This window comes from Polychytrium aggregatum, assembly GCF_025602895.1.
Source record: "Polychytrium aggregatum strain JEL109 chromosome Unknown BJ171scaffold_29, whole genome shotgun sequence".
NCBI lineage: Eukaryota > Fungi > Chytridiomycota > Chytridiomycetes > Polychytriales > Polychytrium > Polychytrium aggregatum.
Window position 1 is genome coordinate 125,642 of NW_026516231.1, and position 14,348 is coordinate 139,989.

At 58.3% G+C, this 14,348-nt stretch overlaps 3 protein-coding genes across 3 annotated transcripts; all 3 read right to left on the minus strand.

The window, feature by feature from the left end:
- Positions 1-1,280: 1,280 nt before the first annotated feature.
- BJ171DRAFT_600666 (uncharacterized protein) lies at positions 1,281-2,810 on the minus strand. Its single transcript, XM_053115032.1, has 3 exons — positions 2,754-2,810; positions 2,123-2,512; positions 1,281-2,030 (listed from the first exon to the last, which is right to left on the minus strand). Exons 2-3 carry the CDS (start codon positions 2,376-2,378, stop codon positions 1,297-1,299), a joined length of 990 nt encoding a protein of 329 aa, XP_052964732.1. The 5' UTR covers positions 2,379-2,512; positions 2,754-2,810; the 3' UTR covers positions 1,281-1,296.
- Positions 2,811-4,679: 1,869 nt separating this feature from the next.
- BJ171DRAFT_461081 (glycoside hydrolase superfamily) lies at positions 4,680-7,256 on the minus strand. The gene is made up of 2 exons (XM_053108465.1): positions 6,754-7,256; positions 4,680-6,461 (listed from the first exon to the last, which is right to left on the minus strand). Exons 1-2 carry the CDS (start codon positions 7,109-7,111, stop codon positions 4,897-4,899), a joined length of 1,923 nt encoding a protein of 640 aa, XP_052964733.1. The 5' UTR covers positions 7,112-7,256; the 3' UTR covers positions 4,680-4,896.
- A 2,545-nt stretch (positions 7,257-9,801) lies between these two features.
- BJ171DRAFT_165238 (EXS family-domain-containing protein) lies at positions 9,802-12,442 on the minus strand. Its single transcript, XM_053105903.1, has 4 exons — positions 11,604-12,442; positions 11,259-11,477; positions 10,687-10,917; positions 9,802-10,435 (listed from the first exon to the last, which is right to left on the minus strand). Exons 1-4 carry the CDS (start codon positions 12,320-12,322, stop codon positions 9,919-9,921), a joined length of 1,686 nt encoding a protein of 561 aa, XP_052964734.1. The 5' UTR covers positions 12,323-12,442; the 3' UTR covers positions 9,802-9,918.
- Between the last annotated feature and the right edge of the window lie 1,906 nt (positions 12,443-14,348).

Below are 14,348 nucleotides of genomic sequence, written 5' to 3' on the forward strand. Positions count from 1 at the left end.
GGACAAGGGCGGCGGACTCTGTTTGGCCAGTGCTCCGACAAGGACGGTCGGTGGAAGGATGCCTGCCCTGCTGTGCAGCCAAAGGAACGTCTCAGCGAAGCATTCGGTAGTCTCCCGCAAGCGGCTCTGGCTTTCGATTTCGCGATGCAGGGTCTATTTGCGGCGTCCTGCTGCCCGGCCAAAGCCGCCTAAACCGAGGCCGACAAAGCGAATTTGCGTCAGGGGGAGAGTGCCTGCCCCTCGGATGCCGATCATGGGGACAGCGAACACGGCGAGCAGTCCCTCACGCTCGGCGGTGTGTGGGGGGGGGAAGGTGGCTTCGCTCTGGGCCTGCAAGAATGGTTCTGCGGAGCTGCGCTGCAAGCTCAACACAGAATCCAACAAGCAAGCAAAAGCAAGCCGTCCCCGCACGCCCAGCCATACGCGCTCGACCTGGAGCCAGCAAGGTCAACACGCCGCCCAGGTGCTCCTCGATTCCCACACACATCTCTGCACAGATGGAACTGGGCATCTGTGGCCTTTGCACCCACCTCGCTGCAAGGCCGGCAAAGACACCGTCGTGCCAGGTTGCGAGCCACCAGGCGACCACCAGCCCGCAAGGAAGGCCTTGCCAGCGGGCTTCGATCCCCAGACTGCCCCCGATTCCACGAGCACCCATTGCTCGGCTGACCCGCCGCGTGACTCGTTCTGACCAGCTGTGCAATCAGGATGGGTGGGTGTCTGTCGACGGCTGCCGAGACTGCGAGAGCATTGCCTCGCTAAATGCGCATTGGTTGGGTGTTTCCAGACACCACCTGAAGGCCGCTCATCTTGCCAGCTTCAGCGGCAATCCCGACCACGCAACTGCTCACTGCTTTTGTATGGCTCGAGATGGCCAGCGCTTGTTCGGGTGTGCAAATTGCCTGAGCCGGCGCAGTAATTCATTTCGGGACTCGATCCCCAACAGCCACCGCCCGAGCAAGCCGCACGACCCGGCTCCTGGACCTCCGAGCGCGCTGGTCATCTGCACGCCCACCCTGCAGGATGAGGCCGTGGCTCCTCGGATTGGCCGTCGTCGAGCTGCTGCCTCGTGTCTCGCCCATGGCGTGACAAGCGGTCGCCGAGGCATTCGGCCTTCCAGCATTATATCCCATACCACCCGCCACGACCACCTTCTCTATCCAGGCAGGGCATTCCGAGTGGTTCGCCGATCCTACCTTGTTTCTTATCACCGAGCGTCATTTTATTCGCACTCGCCAGGCCGACTGCTCGAGCAGTCTCGCTTCGGACAAGATACACCAGCGATCCTCGGACGCATCACAGTCGGTTGCTGGCTTCGTCGGCCTCGTTCCCCAAGTTTGGGAGCCGTGGCTGGAGACAACTCGTACTGACAACACCCCTCTGGCCCTTTTGATTTTCGATCAGCAGCCGGCCATCACCGTACTCTGCCAGGACGGCCACCTGTTCAAAGGGACGCAGGGCCATATCGCTGTCGACTTGCGATCGGTTGGGGCTGATGACGCTGCGAATCTCGCGTTGCCTCGAGACTGTCTCGTAAGGAGGTGGTTCGTCGGTCCCCGAGCCCAGGGCTGGCTGTGGAGGCCATTGGCTGGCGGGATTGGCAAGGCTGACAACAAAGGAGGTCTGTGGGATGGCTTGATTCGAGACACGAGCACCGGGGTGTCGGCTGTGGCTGTCGCGCGAACCCCCACTGGCACCGACGCGGTCACCAGCACAGGAAGCTGGGAAGCCCGGATCGATCCGAGCCGCCGGTATCTGTGACAGAGGCACAGCGGGCCGGGCATCGTGGTTGGCACCAGCACCGGAGACTTCTGGCTGCCAGCTCCTCTCGCCCGAGACCACTTTGCCACAAGTCGCGGAGGCCGCTTCATCTGGGCCAGATCCTTGGTAGAGCGACAACCGGATCTTCTCTTCGTGCTCTGGGCTCCTTGGTCGCACATCAACCAAAGTGTCGAGCAGCGGCGGATTCATCGCTGGGCTTATTTGCATGGACAGTGATTTGCCTTGGGCATGAGATGATCCCCGAGGCTCTGAGTGGGCCCACGTCGGTGCTAGTCAGTGTTGTGCTCCCAATATGCGTCTCGCAGATCCACAGCATGCTGCGTGAACACAGGCGGCTTACCAAACGGTGCCTCCGTGGGTACTTTCTCCAGGCCGTAGCCTTCATTCTGAGGTGGGCTGTAGCCATCGTATGAACGAGCCTCGGTGGCATCGATGTCCTCAGACAAGCCATGGGGATTCAGTGGCACAAGCGACTCTCTGGGATGACCGATGGGCACGGCTCCGTCATGCATCTCCGCGGATCCAGGCTGTGTCGGCGATTGATCTTCGTCTCGCTGACTTGCTTTCCGAGCGAGATATGCCCGACGACGCCTCATCCCAAAAAAGATCAAGAAACCGGCCACCACGACCAGCCCTGCGCCGACGCATCCGCCAATGATAGCTCCACTGGTCGACCCGTGTCCGATACCGACGGTTGGCCCTCCTGGGGCGGGGGTGGTGCCAGGGGTGCCTGAGAATCATTCAAAGTTGTCATGCCAAAGAAGTGCGCAGTATTTGCATGATAGCCACAGAGCGTATTTGTGAAAACAAGTAGCCAATACGAGAGGGAACACGGTGAGATGTGCGAAGAGTGCTCACAGACAGCTAAGGCCAAACAGCACCATCGTGTCCTATCGAGTCAGCATCGGGACATCCAGCACAACGATTCCAACATGGTCTCTTTCGTCGACCTCGCTGTCATGCAAGCATACCTGCGGAAATCGAATCTGGATTTGCAGTACTCGTGGGTGACGGCGAGAGAGTGGTTGAGCCGGCCGATGGTGAAACCAATGAGCCGCCGGGACCAAGCGACGCGTTGACGGAGGAGAGGCTGGTGAGACTGCTTTCTGACACACTATTCCATGTTACACTCGGCGAAGAGTATAGACTGGCACTCTGGGGGGATCCGGGGGATGTGGTCGCAGTGGTGGTGATGAGAGACGAAAGAGAGGATGAGGAGGAGATGGGTGAGGTCGCGGAGAAAGCTGGGCTTGGAAGGGACGCTGTGGACGAGAATGTAAATGACGATGAGGACGTTGTTGAGGACATTGTGGAGGACACGGTGAGTGCAGATGTTGGAATGGGGCCGGGGGCTGTCGTAGATGTAGATGTAGATGTAGATGTAGATGTAGATGTAGATGTAGATGTAGATGTAGATGTAGATGTAGATGTAGATGTAGATGTAGATGTAGATGTAGATGTAGATGTAGATGTAGATGTAGATGTAGATGTAGATGTAGATGGAGTGGGTGGCTGCGAGCTCACAGATTCTGACTGTGATGATGTCGATGATGTGGGTGACGACGTGGCCGATGCATCCGATATTGTCACAGGTGAGATGGAGCGTGACGTTGACGATCGTGACGGTCGTCTCGGGTCGATCAAATCGATAAGCTGCTGGTGCTTTGGAACTTCGACTGGAGCTTGCGGATTTGAACTCGAGGCGCCTGCGTGATGCCCATGCGCCAGATCGTCTGGACGGCGGCGGCCCAACAGCCACGAGTACCCATGCTATATCATTCAGGATAAGGTGCGTTGAGTTGTGTCATGGGTGGATGGGAAAGAGAGATTATATCAGGACAAACATGAAGAATACGACCGATTTCGCTCTTGGGTCGGATGAAACCCTCCTCCCCAAGCTATATTTCCAGCACGCTCTTGTCGGACCCAGGGCACCAATGCAACTCGAGCTCATAGCTTGGGTCGCGTGGGGCGGCCGCAGCCCATGAGAGCAATCAAGCTTATGCGGTCTCTGCATGTTTCGCCATATCGATGCTTCACTTAACAATTCATCAAACTTGCCTCGACAAAGGTTCGTTTTGTCGGTGGCATTATGAAATCCACGCTGTTTGGACAGAGCGAGGTTGTACCGCGACCACGTTTCAGCAGAATCGAAGGAATTGTGAGCAATCGAGACCCAACTCCTGAGAGGCCAGAGGAGACATGATGCGAATATAGACAGATGGTGAACAGAAAAATGTGAACTTTCCGAATCGGCGCCATGACGACAGGACAGGACAGGACAGGACAGGACAGGACAGGACAGGACAGGACAGGACAGCACTGTACCCAAATCTCAAGAGCACACTTTGAAGAGCGACGTCTGTGTGTGTGGAGGTTTGCTGGTTTGGATGCAGATTGAGTGGATGAAACAGGAGTGAAGAGGGCGAGTGGAAGCTTCAACCAGAATGTTCAAGATGATGGAGGAGAAGTGCCATAGGTTTTGGAATGAGGAGCTTGGGACTGAAGGCTGCCGATGGTGAGCCCCGGAGGCTGAACGGCGAGCGCGGGAATGACCGTGACGGGGCCATGACTTCTGGCGGGCTGGCCTGGGGTTTGATCTGGCGCCGAAAAAGCCCACATGGAGGGGCGCTAACGACCTGATCACTTCCATGCCAGTTGCCAAGGAACGGGTCATGTACGAGCCGATGACTCAGATGATGTGGCGGGCGGGCCGGCAAGCTGGGCGGGGAAACCATTGACAAAAGCAGAGATAGCCTCAAAGGGGCACTCGAGCCGTCTGGGCAAACCCGCTCGAGAGTGACGATGGAGACCATCTCGCTGGGTGATTTACGACGAGACCGACTGGTGCTCGTGAGGGGAGGGGGTCTGGGGTCGGAAGAGCAGTTGAAAGGATCCTTAAGGCGACGAGTATATTTCGATTTCTGTGTACTTTACATTATGCAAGCCGGCGTCGAACTAGTGCGACGCATCATAGACGAAGAATCTCATAGACTGCGGCAAGCAGGAGGAGCGAGGGTAAAGGTGAGGAGGATTCATAGAGACGAAGAGAAGATCATAGGTGAGAAGAGAAAGGATGGGAGGGATGAAGTAACAGGGATACGCGCTGCTCCTTTAGTAAGGGTAGGGGATGGCCTGGGGAACGGCGTGGGTGTAGGAGTTGGTCTTGTAGGTGCTGGCGATCTTGCAGTAGTCGGTGTTGTCGTTGGAGGGGAAGTGGTAGCCGACGGTGGTGTCGATGGGAGAGCCGTTGTGGCCGGTGAGGGGCTCACCGGGGAAGCAGCACTCGTGGGTCTTCTGGCCGGGAGTGGCAAGGTTGGCATCACACCACTCGGGGCGGAAGACGGTGCCCTCCTGGTTACCGAGGTAAGAGAGATCAGCAGCGGCAATCTGGAGCTCGTTGACGAGGGTGGTGCGGAAACGGTCGAGACGAGCAGCGGTCTTGACGGCATCGTAGGCAGGGGCGGCGCTGCCAGACCAGTAGCGCTCGGCAAAGGCAGAGGTACGGGGGAAGACGTAGCGATCGAGGTTGTGGCGCTTGATGGTCTCGGACCAGAGAGCGACAGAGCCACCAATCAGAGCCTTCTTGGCCGAAGCAGTCAGGCCGGTGGTGGCATCGTAGGTGTAGATGCGGGTCCAGTTGTGCCACTGGCCAGCAAAGGTGGCATAGCCAGTGAGGTTGTAGGAAGTGGCAGGGACGCTGCGCTCAAAGTCATCACTGCACCAGTGGGCGGAGGGAGAGCAATCGAGATAGTAGGCATTGGAGGTGGTGGCGATGATGTTGGTGAAACCCTGGTCGGCAAAGTTCTGGATGGCCGAGTTGTCGCCCTGCCAGTTCCAGATGTAGGTGTCCTTGGGGATGATGTTCTGGACGTTGAAGTCGGTGACGATGTCATCCCAGGCACCGTAGTGCTTGTTGTTGGTCTGGGCAACCTGGAGGAGCTTGGGCTCGGCCTGAGCCATGAGCTGGTAGATGCCGTTGACATCAACAGAGTCCCAGCTGTCGGGAGTGGTGCCATAGACACGGTAGTTGAACTCATCGTGGCCAAAGTTGAGAACGGGGTCCTCGAACCAGGCACCAACCTCAGCAACAAGCTGGTTGAAGAAGTTGATGGCGGCCTGGTTGGTCAGATCGATCTGACCGCAAGGAGGCTGGTTGCACCACTGGGTGCCCCACCAGACAACACCGTTGGAGGCGTTGTTGGCATCACCGTTGCGGCCATCCCAGGGAGCGTGGTTGAGACCGACAACGAAGGAAGGATCGGCAGCAGCAAAGACGGCGTTGTGGCCGATGGCCTCGAACTCGGGAAGGACACGGATGTTGCGCTGGAAGGCATACTGGACGATGTCGCGGACATCCTGCTCGTTATAGACCTTGGGTTTGCCGTTGGCATCCTTGTAGGCAGCGTTCAGGAGCTGGGGGTACGAGGGCCAGTCGATGGGGAACGACTGGGAGTCGTAGATGTGCCAGTGGAAGACGTTGATCTTGGAGTAGGCCAGACCGTCGATGATGCGCTTGATGTCGGCAACGGGGAAGAAGTTGCGAGCAGTGTCGAGCATGAAGCCACGGTAGGGATAGGCGGGAGCGTCGTTGACGGTGGCAGCAACGACCTGACCACTGCTGGTGACGAGCTGGGAGAGGGTCTGGAGGGCGTAGATGGCGCCGACCTGGGTGTTGGCTGTTGTGTGGGAGTGGGAGTGGGATTGTGCAGTTGATGGCAGAGACAGTGAATGGGACAGTATCAAGGTCAGTGAGTGCGACATACACATCAGGGTCGGTGAGTGCGACAGTATCAAGGTCGGTGAGTGCGACAGTATCAAGGTCGGTGAGTGCGACATACACATCATGGTGAGCGTGACATGGCCGCGGTCAAGGACGTGGACAATCAGATCGTGCATCGCAGGGCAATCGATCATGAGCCACATCTCATCCATCCTGATCAGAGTGCATCGCCGTGGCACACAACTCACCCTTGACGTTGACACCGCTCGAGCTCACATCGAGGGTGTACGACTCATCGGCACCGACGAGGTCCTTGGCGGCAAAGCCGTTGTCGTTGGCAATCGAGACGGTGACGGTCAGGGAGCTCTTGGCCTTGGAGGCAGAGAAGCGCGAGCGGGCCGAGGCCTGGAGACGGCCAAAGGCAGCAACGACGTTCTCGTTGTTCTGGCTGTTGTCAGCGAGAGTGAAGCCATGGGCGCTGATGAGGGCCTTCTTGTCGGTGACCTGGGCGGGGTAGGGCCAGAGGTAGTCGCCGGCAGCGTGGGACTGGGCAGCGACGGCACCGGCAAAGGCAAAGACGGCAGCAGCGGCTCTGAATGAGACCATTGTGAGGAGTTGAGAAGAGGGGAGGGAGAGGAGCGTCGGCAGTGAGGGATGCGGACCGTCCAAGACCGCGCGGCGATGGGGTTTATATCCTTCCAGGGAGGCGAAGGCGGCGGCAGGTGGAGCCGTCGCTGTCAGCCAGCGTTCTCACGGCGACAAGGGCCGTGGCGTGGTGGATATTGAGGTGGTCAGCTGGCCTTTGTGGAGGCAAGCAGCTTCCTCGGCGATCGACCGCTCGTCGGCGATGGCTCAGCTTGATTCAGTGTCTTGCACACGCAGCCGCTCCAGGTCGATGGAAGCCAGCTGACCGGATAACGCCTTGAAACTCAAAGCACCCCGTCGTGTGAGCCCGTGGTGGGGAGGCAGGTGGCCAGTCCACAGCCTTTGCCCGAAAACGCAAGACCGAGCCGGCGATCAAGGACCGCTGGGGGGTGCTGCAACCCGAGACAAGGGCTGGGGTCTCGCTGCCATCCTTATGCCCCTGCATCGTTGCTCGGATGACCCCTCCATACCACCGATCCTTGTTGCCGACAAGGCTGGCGCCGCTGCCATCGCAGTGGCGGGGCCAGGTCTGTGGCCTGATTCGGTCTGCCGCGCGCAAGCCCGACAGCGCCGTTGCATTCGATCTCTCGCTCGGTTTCCCACGGTCCTTCGGGCTGCTGCTGAGCGTGCTCGGGTGTTTGCGTCGCGATTTGGCGAGGAACAGATGCAGACCAGTGCTCGGGGTGGGCGTTTCTCGGCCTGCTGTGGTGTCGACGGCCGCGCTGGTGCTGGGTCGCGGCGCCTGTGCTGGGACGATCCGCCGGCCTTGTCAGCCTTGCTGCATCGCGCTCGGGGTCGTCAAGGGCCCGCTGTACCGCCGACAGCGTCTGTGCTCAGCCGCACGACTCGGGCTGCGCTGGAGCGGACCCTTCTGCACGGGCTTCGGCTCGCCATCGATCCAGCGGCATGTTGCATCGGCGAGATGACTGGCGATATGCATGCATCTCTGCAAGTGCAGCTGTAGTTGCATATGCATATCTACGTACATGGGTATGCCTATGTATCATACATCTGTACATCTGTACATAGGTGTGTGTATGTGTATGTGTATGTGTATCTGCATGTGCTGTATGCGGACTGTGTACAGGCAGGGCAGCTTGTTTCTGGCTCTGTGGGTGTGTGTGCTCACCCGACACGCGTGCGTGTGTCACCCTGTGGCGGACAGCCGCACGGCCTTGCCGTCTGTGTCACTGTCTGTGTCACTGCCGGTGTCACGGCCCCTGGTTCGCCAGCGCACACGCCTCTTGTGCCACGGGCCGTGCCACGTGTCCAGGCCCGTGCGGTCCCCGCTCAGTCACCGTGACCGGCGCACCCGGACCTGTTTCCCATTCCCATATGGGCTCTGCGCCTGCCGTTTGCACTCCATTCCTGCTCAGCGCATTCATTTGCGCTCATCCCGTATCCCTCCTTGTTCCCATCTGTTTCTTGCTGTGGTCTCGCTGTGGTCTCGCTGTGGTCTCGCCGAGATCCCGCTTCTGCCTCGCTGTGGATATGCTGGCAGTGTGCTTTGAACGTGCCCTCGATGTGTTGGAGCTGCTACCAAATGCGGCCGATAATGCGGTCGATAATGCGGTCGATATGCCCCTGGTGCTTTCCGCTGTCCCTGGCCCAGCCCGTTTGCGGCAATCTGTCCATGGCCGCCAATTCTGCCTGTTCTCCTATTTATCCAGAATATCCGCTCCGTCTGTGCCCACCAAGGACGACCCCGGCCTTCTGTCGCCACACCCGCGCTGCCGCTTGTTGCCCTTCTCTGTGGCTCTTGCTGCCATCCCAGAGCGCCTTGCCTCTCGACCCCCACCATCCTGCCTTGCATCGGCTGCGCTGCCTCGCCAGCGTGCACAGCACCATGTGGTCTGTCGCATCCTTCGTTGGCGCCGGTGCAAATTTGACGCGCACTCGAAAGCCGGCCGTGCCCTATGGAACCCCAGACCCCGCCGTCGGTCCTGTCCCCAAGCAAATTTGAAATCGCCCCTGGTCGCCCTTGCGGGTTCTGGATGGGTCACAACCGGGTCACCTGCCCCGATCGCCATTTGCACATTCCAGACAAGAGATTTGCTGCCTGATCGTCCTGGCGGGCCCTTTGGGGTGGGTCCTATCGTCATGTGTGTGAGTCAGCATGCGGTGCGCCGGGGTTCGCTGGCAACCTCCTGCGTCTGCATCCTCGACATCCCACAGCCCCCCGGGCATCTGCGTCAGCATTTGCATTTGCATTTGCATCAGCGTCAGCATCTGCGTCAGCATTCGCATTTGCATCGGCGCCGTCTCCGCGAGCCGGGTCGGGCTTGTCTCCCCCACCCAAGAGCAAGTACTCGGGCCATCGGCCGCTTGCTGCTTCATCGGGTGGTGGGTTCTTGCCAACCCGGCCCCCACCCTCCGATTGCCTGTCTTTGCTCGCAGCTCCGTCGGCTCCACATCGGCTCCATCGGCTCCATCGGCTCCATCGTCTGCCAGTCTCCAGCCGATCCGGGCTCGCCAGGGGGCGGCCTCCGTCATGATGAGCCTGCGGCTGTCATGACCCACGGGAACCAAATTTGAGTTGCCATCTCGCCACCATTTGATCCGCTTTGGCGGATCTGGCCCTGGGAGCAGACTCTGTCTGGACCAGCCCAGTCAACCCGACCCTGATCTCACCGCTCCAAGCAACAGAGCCAATCCAGAAAGAAACGGGACACCTTGGTTTTTGGTCATTGACCGAACAATTTGTTACCCACCGCTCGCCTGCCAATCTGCGAGCGCATCCAAAATGATGCTTCTGGGCCAGTCATTCATTAGGCATACAACTTGGTCGAAAAATTGCCTCGCTCCTTGAAGACACCAGCTTGGCTCAAGCCTCTCATCACCCACTCGCGCTCGATTCTGAAAAACACCCAGACCCACCGCCGGACAATCTCAAAGAGCTTGATCAGCAGCTCCAGAACGACGGCCTCCTCCAGGATCGCCAGGGTCTGGCCCGCGATCTGTTCGTGCTCGTCACCGAGCTGCCGGGTCTGCCACTCTTTGACTGTCATCGTCATCAGCGTGTACATCAGATCGACCTTGAGGCACCACGAGAACCGCACAATGACATCGAACGCCATCGCAAAGTAGTACGGCATGGCGCTCGGAAAGTGCAGCACCGGCCGGAGCAGCAGACTCGCCAGCTCCTTCTTCAGCCGACTCAGGAAGCTCCCGCTGTTGCTGTTGTGCATGCTGGCGTTGATGGCGTTGCTAGTTCCGCCAAGCTGCCAGTCGACAAAGATGTCCCAGTAGATTGAAAAGATGGTGTTGATCATGTTGAAGAACACCCTGAGCGTTCGTTTCGGATCGGATCGGATCATGGGAGATTGGCCAGCATCGAATCCGAGTCCGAGTCCGAGTCCGAGTCCGAGTCCGAGCCCGAGTTCGAATGATAGGACCGGTCCCGGGGGTCGTGTTGATGCGCCGATCGATAGATCGATAGCTCATTAGTCGAACAGTCCCGGCAGGTGGCTCATACCAAATAGGGATCCCTCGAACACACAAAAAGACAAGAAATCGAACCTGCAGTGCAATCCTACCATATGGTTACCGTGAACTTCATATTGGACTCGATCTCGACCAGTGTCGCCGCATCGTCGATATCGCTATAGCTCTTGAGACGAATCCACGCCATCGAGAACGATGCCGCAATCACGGGAATGGACGAAAGATACTTGAGGGAATTGAGCAAGTGCCGCCCACGGCTACCCCGATCGGTGGCCAGACAAAACTCGGCGACACATTGACGCAACCGGAAGAGATATGGCAGACTGATGGGGGGGGGTTGTAGAGAGCATGGCAGGTCGAGTTGTGAAACTGGGATTAGTTGGTAGTCCAAGATATGGACGTGATGCCACGGGTCGGAGGGGAGGGAGATCCCGATGGAGATGGCTCTGCTGGAGATCAGCAGCCAGCGCTGACGCAACGGATTCAACTGATACGGCCAATTGGCTCCCTCCAACGATCGGTTGCCTAGATTTCCAGCATCATCTAGGTTCTCTCAGGCCCATCCAGGCTTTGATTGACCAGGTTCGGTTCTGAGCCAGTGTCCACGGCTCTTCCAGCTGCGAACATCCGACCGTTTCGCTCTTGCCGTCCCAACTCGACTTGCCTTATGATGACCGGTCCAATCCAGTCCGATAGAGACAGACCCGGGAGCTCGCTGCTGGTGGAGGCTCCAAGCTCGGATTCTTCTGTCCACCAGAGCTCGATAAGCGCCAGGTGTAGATCCCCAAACACTCGGGCATATGAAGTCAGGATATCTGCCAGGATGACATCGCAAAAGGGTACTGCCGAAAAGATACCACCAAATACGATCCGTTTCATCGAGCTGATGCAGAAGAAAGTGACGCAGGTTAGCGGCCACCGGTGTACCTTGGCCACGATCGACGCAGCAGTCGGCGAGATGATGCTCACTGAAATAGAACAGCGACACCGGTATGCAGAAACGACTTACTTCCAGAACTTGATGCGTTCTTCGGCAAAGAGGGATATGGCAGGTATCGCCGCCAACAGGAACGAAATGCCTAGTGCTGCGATCGGAAAGAGGATGCTCCTGTCGTCTTTCCAGATCCATGAAACAAGCCCATGTCCAAACAGTGCCGCAACAAAGATGACCGTAAAGCAAGATGCCAGAGAGTAGACGTTGTGGTGGGAGGATGACACAGGTGAGTCCGCCGGCGCCAACGCAATCGACGATCCTTCGCTGCTCTTGTTTGACGACGGCATCGTGACGATACTGGAGCCGCCAGGGCTGCCGCTCTTGGTGAATGCTGCGAGGTTGATCTTGGGTGCACTTGAAGGAGCTGTGCCGAGGTCCCGGATGTCGATGGACGACCGCAGGTCCAGGCTGGAGCTGCGAGCCGAGCCGAGGGGCGGATGGGCCATCTGATCGACCTGATGCTGCTGGTAGTGCTGGACAGACTGGAAGACCGAGAGCGACGCCGGAGTATCGACGTGAAGGATATAGAGAGTGTCGATCCCGAACCGAGAGAGGATGTCGAGGTTGGAAGCCCAGCACCACAGGCCAATGTTGAGCAGAAGCAGGATGTGCAGCAAGGGCGGCAGCCCCGCCAGTCCGGCTGCCGCATAGTAGATGTTTTTGAGAATGAGGTAGCAGGCAAACGAGACGGCCAGCAGCAGCAGCACGTTGAGAATCTTGGATCGCTTCCACATATTGTCGTCAGCAGCGAGCAGGGGAATGCAAGGGGAGGCAAGAGTTGGTGGGTCGAAGGAAGGGCAAGCCGGGGAGGAATGCAAATGCAGAACGGAAGCAAGAGGCCACGGAGAGACCGAGAGTCAACGCCCCAAAGACAAGGCGGATGATGGCGGGGAAGACAGGTGCCGAGACGACGATCTAATGGCCGGAACAGGGCCGTCTATATAAGAGCTGGGTGCCGGGACGCTGAATCCGTGATGGCGATGGATGGCGACAGGAGGTGGTTGGATCGCCGCTGCTGCTGCCGCAAAGAAAAAGGCACGGCCGACGGCGAGCGGGATGAGGGACCGACAAAGAGTGCTGCCGAGAAGACGACCCGAGTCGAGACAGAGCGACGGATTGACAGGACGGCCAGCTTGCCCCAGGCGACGAAGCGCTGCCCTCGACGGACAGGAGACGGCCGAAACATCGGGGCAGAAGCAGCGGGTTTGGCTTTGGCTTTGGCTGTGGGCCTCGGATCGGCGCTGTTTGTGTGGCCAGCGTCGCAGAAGGCCGAATCGGGCGCTTGTGCTCAGGGCCTTGCCGAGGGGATGGCGCGGCTCGATCTGGCTGGTCTGGATATCACTATCAATTTTTTCCGACTCCCTCGCGGCTGTTCATCTCGGTCACCTGAAAGTCACGTTGGATGTGGTGCAGCAAAAGTTGGAATCCGGCCATGGTCCGTTGAAGGCATTTGATATCACCTTGAGCCGATTGACGGTGGTGGTGGGCAATTGGTGTGGAGGAATGACCAATTGTATCATTGTTGGAAGCTCCACTCCGATTGCGAACAAGAACCACCACCATCTGAATCTCTCTGGTTGGAAACCTAGTCAAGCGTGGCTGTGTGTCAGCGAGATGACATGATCGTTTGGCTATCAGGCAAGACTCACCTTGACAAGATGTCTTCCCACGACTGATTGAGCGAGCGATGCGTTTCTGGATCTGAATCAAGGACGCCACTGCGCAGTATCTCTGCCAGCCCAAAATGCGCTGGTTTTGAGGAGATTCTTTCTTCCCCAAGGGCAGAACTGTCATGAACCGCGTTCCCACGCCCGGTGGATGGTTTCATGGGCGCCCCAACCCGTGTCCTGTTTTCTTGATGTGCAATGTTGGGTAAGGCACTGACATGAAACCTCCCGGCGGGCGAGGGAAACGTTCGGATCTAATTTCCCCCCGTCGCAGATAACTAATCTCCCTTGTAGTGGAAGAAAAATCTGCGGCGAACAAGGACGGCGTTTAGAGATATAAACGAGGTGCTGTGGCCTCAGAACCAGCACCTCACCTTGCCTCTTGTATCCTGCCCTTAGCCTATTGAATACACTCCCCTTCGTCCTACGACCGTCCGTTCGACTACCATCAGCTGTCTGGTGCCAAAGTCCAGCTCCGTTCCTGACAAGAACCAGCCATCGCTGCTATTTTCTCGCCAGATGGCTCCCAAGCGAAAGACACCCCCCGATCCCGACCCGGGATCACCCAGTGACTCTCCTGTGGCCAAGAAACCCGTCATCAAATCGTGTCGTGCCTGTGGCCTGACCAACCATGTTAGGCCCTTTACCAAGAAGTGCACAGCCAGAATCGACAGCAGCCCTGCCTCGGTCGCTGAAATGGTCAGCCAAGCACCCAAGGTCCCTGTATGTGCCACGTGCAAGCAAGAGGGTCATGCCAGAAGCAACACCCCAAAGTGCCGTTTCTATAACCCACTCTGGAGCTCTACCCTGCCTGGCTGTGGCCCAACGAGCAAGTCAAGGCCGATTACTCGATCATCAAGTGCACCCTCGATGCCATCATCAAGAACGACACCTTGCACGACAAGATCGAGGAGACTGTCCGGGCCATGACACACGTGCAGTACGAAGCATCTCGTCTCCTGGAGCTGCATCTCAGGCGGTGCTTGGACGAGGGCATCACCCTCCCCACCGTGTCGTCGAGTGAACCCGCGTTTGTTCGAAAGTGCTTCAATATGGTGCAGACAGGAACAGTGGGTGCCAGGACAAACACCCC

What these genes read in the sequence shown, in the direction of transcription:
- BJ171DRAFT_165238 (XM_053105903.1), bottom strand. Translation starts at nt 12,322, where the DNA reads ATGTGGAAGCGATCCAAGATTCTCAACGTGCTGCTGCTGCTGGCCGTC. An exon ending in GAACGCATCAAGTTCTGGAA is followed by an intron (nt 11,478 to 11,603) that starts GTAAGTCGTTTC and finishes CTTCTGCATCAG; the next exon opens with CTCGATGAAACGGATCGTAT. An exon ending in ATTGGACCGGTCATCATAAG is followed by an intron (nt 10,918 to 11,258) that starts GCAAGTCGAGTT and finishes CCCCCCCATCAG; the next exon opens with TCTGCCATATCTCTTCCGGT.
- BJ171DRAFT_461081 (XM_053108465.1), bottom strand. Translation starts at nt 7,111, where the DNA reads ATGGTCTCATTCAGAGCCGCTGCTGCCGTCTTTGCCTTTGCCGGTGCC. An exon ending in GAGCGGTGTCAACGTCAAGG is followed by an intron (nt 6,462 to 6,753) that starts GTGAGTTGTGTG and finishes CCCACACAACAG; the next exon opens with CCAACACCCAGGTCGGCGCC.
- BJ171DRAFT_600666 (XM_053115032.1), bottom strand. Translation starts at nt 2,378, where the DNA reads ATGAGGCGTCGTCGGGCATATCTCGCTCGGAAAGCAAGTCAGCGAGAC. An exon ending in ACCCACGGAGGCACCGTTTG is followed by an intron (nt 2,031 to 2,122) that starts GTAAGCCGCCTG and finishes GGGCCCACTCAG; the next exon opens with AGCCTCGGGGATCATCTCAT.